The sequence below is a fragment of the Argopecten irradians genome, chromosome 4 (assembly GCF_041381155.1).
Source record: "Argopecten irradians isolate NY chromosome 4, Ai_NY, whole genome shotgun sequence".
Taxonomy (NCBI): domain Eukaryota; kingdom Metazoa; phylum Mollusca; class Bivalvia; order Pectinida; family Pectinidae; genus Argopecten; species Argopecten irradians.
In genome coordinates, this window is record NC_091137.1 from 2,021,955 (window position 1) to 2,029,682 (window position 7,728).

Below are 7,728 nucleotides of genomic sequence, written 5' to 3' on the forward strand. Positions count from 1 at the left end.
TGTTACTAAAATACATTGTTTCACAAAATTTTAGACGATAACCTGAGAAAACATTAACGGATTTCGATCGAACTTCACACAATGGTAGTATTATCAGCTTGGGATTGAATTTGGGGTCAAAAGGTCAAATACAAAGGTCATTATTACTAAAAATATATTGTTAATAAAAGTCGTTTCCAGACGATAACTCGAGAAAAAATCAACGAACTTTGATCAAGCTTAACACAAATGTAGCAGCTTAGGATTGAATATGGAGTCAAAAGGTCAATTAAAAAGGTCACTGTTACTGAAAATAGATTGTTTTACAAAATATTAGTTTCCAGACGATAACTTGAGTACACATCAACAGAATTTGTTCAAACTTCATACATGATAGCATAACTAAGAAATAATAACCTGCCATTAGATTAGAATGTAATTTACGGCAGGAGACATGTGTTGGTTGCAACATTTAATGTATGCTTGTTATAAAGGTTGAAAGTCAAAACTGTTTTTAAGGCATTTTCTTGCGGAGATCAATGTATTATACATTTTCTTTTACGATACAGTAGAACTTCACAACTTGGTTTGTTGTATGATGTTGTAACAAAATTGTTTTCTAACATGCAATACGTTTAGATATTCGGAATACAAAGATTGGAATTATAATACTGAGAGCTACTATTTTCCGGTGTAATCTTAATTTGGCGCTTTTCGAGCTATGTGTATTCAGAATGAGCTATGGGTATTCAGCATAATTATGACAGTTGATAAACGCCGTATGTAATTAATGATTTCGATTTTTACTGTGGCACTGAAACAATTGCTCGCATTTGTCATAATGTATAACTTTGGATTTTCATTTTCAGGCTATGTCGAAAATGGATACATATTTCTCGCCATTGAAAGACGGTGTTTTAGCGAATAGGGGGTACTGGGAAAAGATGGATGCTGATAAGCTTGCCAAAGACATTGTTCGCGAAACTGGAGTTTAAGTGATGACGATTATAAGATAGATTCATTCTGAAAATAAATGTGGAAGTGAATGAAACGTGATGATCATTACCATTATAGTAGTATAATATTATGTTTGTAGATAAGTAAGAATCAGCAGTGCAGTGTATTAAACAAGAAAATTATGTTTGGAAAGTTAATTAGAGGTTTACAAATAGATATATACAAGTCAAGGTTCTGAAAAGGAAATAAGTCTAAGTGTATTTATGCCTATCTAAATTTTCATAACATGTTTTAACTTCGATAAAATGTGATGATAGTGCATTTGTGTCGAAGACTTATACTATTACCAAATCATATTCTATATCATCTTTAAACGTCAGGACAAGTGTAGTTAAATCCTTTAAGATTTGTTTACCGCATTACCTATCCTTTGAATCAATTTCATTACTCATTACCTTATATATCATTTAAAACAATGTATAACATTAGCCTAAAAAACAAAGTAGTATCTGTTATTGCTGTTACACATCTTCTATACTTTATACATTGCATTAGTTTGTGTTAAATTGTTTTTGTTTATTCATATATCTGGCATACAATTTTGTGATTTTATAGAAGCTCTATCAATGTAATTAAATTAGACTTGTAATTCCGCTCTACGACATGCTCCAATACAAGGGTTTGGGTAACACCGAACGGAGAGTTGTTAATCTTGTTTTGGAGCGTGTCGTAAAGGATCGTAGTAGTACAGGAGTAATTTGAAGTAGTGAGTTCTATCGAACTAGCGTTTTCCATAGTTTTGTTTATATAGAATATAATTTCTGTCGTAAACGATCGTAGTACGTACAGGAGTAATTTGAAGTAGTGAGTTCTATCGAACTAGCGTTTTCCATAGTTTTGTTTATATAGAATATAATTTCTGTCGTAAACGATCGTAGTACGTACAGGAGTAGTTTGAAGTAGTGAGTTCTATCGAACTAGCGTTTTCCATAGTTTTGTTTATATAGAATATAATTTCTGTCGTAAACGATCGTAGTACGTACAGGAGTAATTTGAAGTAGTGAGTTCTATCGAACTAGCGTTTTCCATAGTTTTGTTTATATAGAATATAATTTCTGTCGTAAACGATCGTAGTACGTACTATTAAAAGTAGCGTTTTATTAAAAACATAAAAGTGTCACAATATTCGTGCTATGTGACTGTAAATATAACATATTATAACTCTAATATAACCCTACCCTAGTTGATGATATGTTATATATGTATATAGAATGTAACGGGGTGGTCAATGATTGTTAAAACACTAACTTTATAAATGTAAAAAAGTATAAATCAATACTGAGTCTGATGACTACTTTGTCGAGGATGAGTAAACACACTATGGATAAATCTACATTGTTAATACTCCAAAATGCCGTGAATTGTATTCGCATTGTTGGAAAATCTTGCAAACATATTGAAAATAAAAAGTAATAAATAAAACATATGCTTCTATAAGAATTGTCCGTAAGTAGATAGTTGTTCTATTTAATTTTGATCTACTAAGAATCGGAGTTATTCCCCCTGGTTTAACTGCTCACAGATTATGTTAGTTTTAAAGTTTTGTTCGATAGATGATAACATGATAGTCAATCCATGTAAACATAGAAAACTAAATAGATCTTACCTGAAGTGTATGTTATCTGCAGCTCCACAGCCTAATGTTGTTATAAATGATTTTGTTGTCTATGTATTGTTATATATCACCAATGGTAGACACAAAGAAAGGGAATGCCAGTAGTAAGTATGACAGTATGAGCGCGTGATGTAACAGAAATATGTTAGGACTGATAAAGCAATATAGATACTACAGTCGAGGGATCAATATAATGAGTTATTACATACCTGTTTTTATTTAGTCTTTCATCAATACAGCTACTACAGCCGAGAGTTCAATAAAACTAGTATTACATACCTGTTTTTATTTAATCTTTCATCAATACAGATACTACAGCCGAGAGATCAATATAATGAGTTATTACATACCTGTTTTTATTTAGTCTTTCATCAATACAGATACTACAGCCGAGAGATCAATAAAACGAGTATTACATACCTGTTTTTATTTAGTCTTTCATCAATACAGATACTACAGCCGAGAGATCAATAAAATGAGTTATTACATACCTGTTTTTATTTAGTCTTTCATCAATACAGATACTACAGCCGAGAGATCAATAAAACGAGTATTACATACCTGTTTTTATTTAGTCTTTCATCAACACAGATACTACAGCCGAGAGATCAATAAAACTAGTATTACATACCTGTTTTTATTTAGTCTTTCATCAACACAGATACTATAGCCGAGAGATCAATAAAACGAGTATTACATACCTGTTTTTTATTTAGTCTTTCATCAATACAGATACTACAGCCGACAGATCAATAAAACGAGTATTACATACCTGTTTTTATTTAGTCTTTCATCAACACAGATACTATAGCCGAGAGATCAATAAAACTAGTATTACATACCTGTTTTTATTTAGTCTTTCATCAACACAGATACTATAGCCGAGAGATCAATAAAAACGAGTATTACATACCTGTTTTTATTTAGTCTTTCATCAACACAGATACTATAGCCGAGAGATCAATAAAACTAGTATTACATACCTGTTTTTATTTAGTCTTTCATCAATACAGATACTACAGCCGAGAGATCAATAAAACTAGTATTACATACCTGTTTTTATTTAGTCTTTCATCAATACAGATACTACAGCCGAGAGATCAATAAAACGAGTATTACATACCTGTTTTTATTTAGTCTTTCATCAATACAGATACTACAGCCGAGAGATCAATAAAACTAGTATTACATACCTGTTTTTATTTAGTCTTTCATCAATACAGATACTACAGCCGAGAGATCAATAAAACTAGTATTACATACCTGTTTTTATTTAGTCTTTCATCAATACAGATACTACAGCCGAGAGATCAATAAAACTAGTATTACATACCTGTTTTTATTTAGTCTTTCATCAATACAGATACTACAGCCGAGAGATCAATAAAACTAGTATTACATACCTGTTTTTATTTAGTCTTTCATCAATACAGATACTACAGCCGAGAGATCAATAAAACTAGTATTACATACCTGTTTTTATTTAGTCTTTCATCAATACAGCTACTACAGCCGAGAGATCAATAAAACGAGTATTACATACCTGTTTTTATTTAGTCTTTCATCAATACAGATACTACAGCCGAGAGATCAATAAAAAAACTAGTATTACATACCTGTTTTTATTTAGTCTTTCATCAATACAGCTACTACAGCCGAGAGATCAATAAAACGAGTATTACATACCTGTTTTTATTTAGTCTTTCATCAATACAGATACTATAGCCGAGAGATCAATAAAACGAGTATTACATACCTGTTTTTATTTAGTCTTTCATCAATACAGATACTACAGCCGAGAGATCAATAAAACGAGTATTACATACCTGTTTTTATTTAGTCTTTCATCAATACAGATACTACAGCCGAGAGATCAATAAAACTAGTATTACATACCTGTTTTTATTTAGTCTTTCATCAATACAGATACTACAGCCGAGAGATCAATAAAACTAGTATTACATACTGTTTTTATTTAGTCTTTCATCAATACAGATACTACAGCCGAGAGATCAATAAAACTAGTATTACATACCTGTTTTTATTTAGTCTTTCATCAATACAGATACTACAGCCGAGAGATCAATAAAACGAGTATTACATACCTGTTTTTATTTAGTCTTTCATCAATACAGATACTACAGCGAGAGATCAATAAAACAGTATTACATACCTGTTTTTTATCTTTCATAAAAGTACTAAGCCGAGAGATCAATAAAACGAGTATTACATACCTGTTTTTTATTTAGTCTTTCATCAATACAGATACTACAGCCGAGAGATCAATAAAACGAGTATTACATACCTGTTTTTATTTAGTCTTTCATCAATACAGATACTACAGCCGAGAGATCAATAAAACGAGTATTACATACCTGTTTTTATTTAGTCTTTCATCAATACAGTATAGCGAGATCATAAACTAGTATTACATACGTTTTTTAGTTTCATCAAAGTAGAGATCGAGAGATCAATAAAACGAGTATTACATACCTGTTTTTATTTAGTCTTTCATCAATACAGATACTACAGCCGAGAGATCAATAAAACTAGTATTACATACCTGTTTTTATTTAGTCTTTCATCAATACAGATACTACAGCCGAGAGATCAATAAAACGAGTATTACATACCTGTTTTTATTTAGTCTTTCATCAATACAGATACTACAGCCGAGAGATCAATAAAACGAGTATTACATACCTGTTTTTATTTAGTCTTTCATCAATACAGATACTACAGCCGAGAGATCAATAAAACGAGTATTACATACCTGTTTTTTATTTAGTCTTTCATCAATACAGATACTACAGCCGAGAGATCAATAAAACTAGTATTACATACCTGTTTTTATTTAGTCTTTCATCAATACAGATACTACAGCCGAGAGATCAATAAAACTAGTATTACATACCTGTTTTTATTTAGTCTTTCATCAATACAGATACTACAGCCGAGAGATCAATAAAACTAGTATTACATACCTGTTTTTATTTAGTCTTTCATCAATACAGATACTACAGCCGAGAGATCAATAAAACGAGTATTACATACCTGTTTTTATTTAGTCTTTCATCAATACAGATACTACAGCCGAGAGATCAATAAAACGAGTATTACATACCTGTTTTTATTTAGTCTTTCATCAATACAGATACTACAGCCGAGAGATCAATAAAACGAGTATTACATACCTGTTTTTATTTAGTCTTTCATCAATACAGATACTACAGCCGAGAGATCAATAAAACGAGTATTACATACCTGTTTTTATTTAGTCTTTCATCAATACAGATACTACAGCCGAGAGATCAATAAAACTAGTATTACATACCTGTTTTTATTTAGTCTTTCATCAATACAGATACTACAGCCGAGAGATCAATAAAACGAGTATTACATACCTGTTTTTATTTAGTCTTTCATCAATACAGATACTACAGCCGAGAGATCAATAAAACGAGTATTACATACCTGTTTTTATTTAGTCTTTCATCAATACAGATACTACAGCCGAGAGATCAATAAAACTAGTATTACATACCTGTTTTTATTTAGTCTTTCATCAATACAGATACTACAGCCGAGAGATCAATAAAACGAGTATTACATACCTGTTTTTTATTTAGTCTTTCATCAATACAGATACTACAGTCGAGAGATCAATAAAACTAGTATTACATACCTGTTTTTATTTAGTCTTTCATCAATATAGATACTACAGTCGAGAGATCAATAAAACTAGTATTACATACCTGTTTTTATTTAGTCTTTCATCAATACAGATACTACAGCCGAGAGATCAATAAAACGAGTATTACATACCTGTTTTTATTTAGTCTTTCATCAATATAGATACTACAGCCGAGAGATCAATAAAACGAGTATTACATACCTGTTTTTATTTAGTCTTTCATCAATACAGATACTACAGCCGAGAGATCAATAAAACGAGTATTACATACCTGTTTTTATTTAGTCTTTCATCAATACAGATATACTACAGCCGAGAGATCAATAAAACGAGTATTACATACCTGTTTTTATTTAGTCTTTCATCAATACAGATACTACAGCCGAGAGATCAATAAAACTAGTATTACATACCTGTTTTTATTTAGTCTTTCATCAATACAGATACTACAGCCGAGAGATCAATAAAACGAGTATTACATACCTGTTTTTATTTAGTCTTTCATCAATACAGCTACTACAGCCGAGAGATCAATAAAACGAGTATTACATACCTGTTTTTATTTAGTCTTTCATCAATACAGATACTACAGCCGAGAGATCAATAAAACGAGTATTACATACCTGTTTTTATTTAGTCTTTCATCAATACAGATACTACAGCCGAGAGATCAATAAAACTAGTATTACATACCTGTTTTTATTTAGTCTTTCATCAATACAGATACTACAGCCGAGAGATCAATAAAACGAGTATTACATACCTGTTTTTATTTAGTCTTTCATCAATACAGATACTACAGCCGAGAGATCAATAAAACTAGTATTACATACCTGTTTTTATTTAGTCTTTCATCAATACAGATACTACAGCCGAGAGATCAATAAAACGAGTATTACATACCTGTTTTTATTTAGTCTTTCATCAATACAGCTACTACAGCCGAGAGATCAATAAAACGAGTATTACATACCTGTTTTTATTTAGTCTTTCATCAATACAGATACTACAGCCGAGAGATCAATAAAACTAGTATTACATACCTGTTTTTATTTAGTCTTTCATCAATACAGATACTACAGCCGAGAGATCAATAAAACGAGTATTACATACCTGTTTTTATTTAGTCTTTCATCAATACAGCTACTACAGCCGAGAGATCAATAAAACGAGTATTACATACCTGTTTTTATTTAGTCTTTCATCAATACAGATACTACAGCCGAGAGATCAATAAAACGAGTATTACATACCTGTTTTTATTTAGTCTTTCATCAATACAGATACTACAGCCGAGAGATCAATAAAAACTAGTATTACATACCTGTTTTTATTTAGTCTTTCATCAATACAGATACTACAGCGAGAGATCAATAAAACTAGTATTACATACCTGTTTTTAGTCTTTCATCAATAAGATACT

General features: G+C 30.9%; 1 protein-coding gene across 3 annotated transcripts in view; it reads left to right on the forward strand.

Annotated features, from left to right (window-relative positions):
* The window catches only part of LOC138320353 (dual 3',5'-cyclic-AMP and -GMP phosphodiesterase 11A-like), a 495,361-nt gene that overhangs the window by 153,712 nt on the left and 333,921 nt on the right, over positions 1 to 7,728 (forward strand). For 2 of the 3 annotated variants that reach the window (XM_069263276.1, XM_069263277.1), the window contains one exon: positions 849 to 2,071. In XM_069263276.1, coding sequence (XP_069119377.1) covers positions 849 to 974 — 126 coding nt within the window. In that variant the 3' untranslated portion in view covers positions 975 to 2,071. Of the gene's footprint in view, positions 1 to 848; positions 2,072 to 7,728 lie in introns of those variants that run through there. The other variant, XR_011208170.1, reaches the window with a different exon arrangement.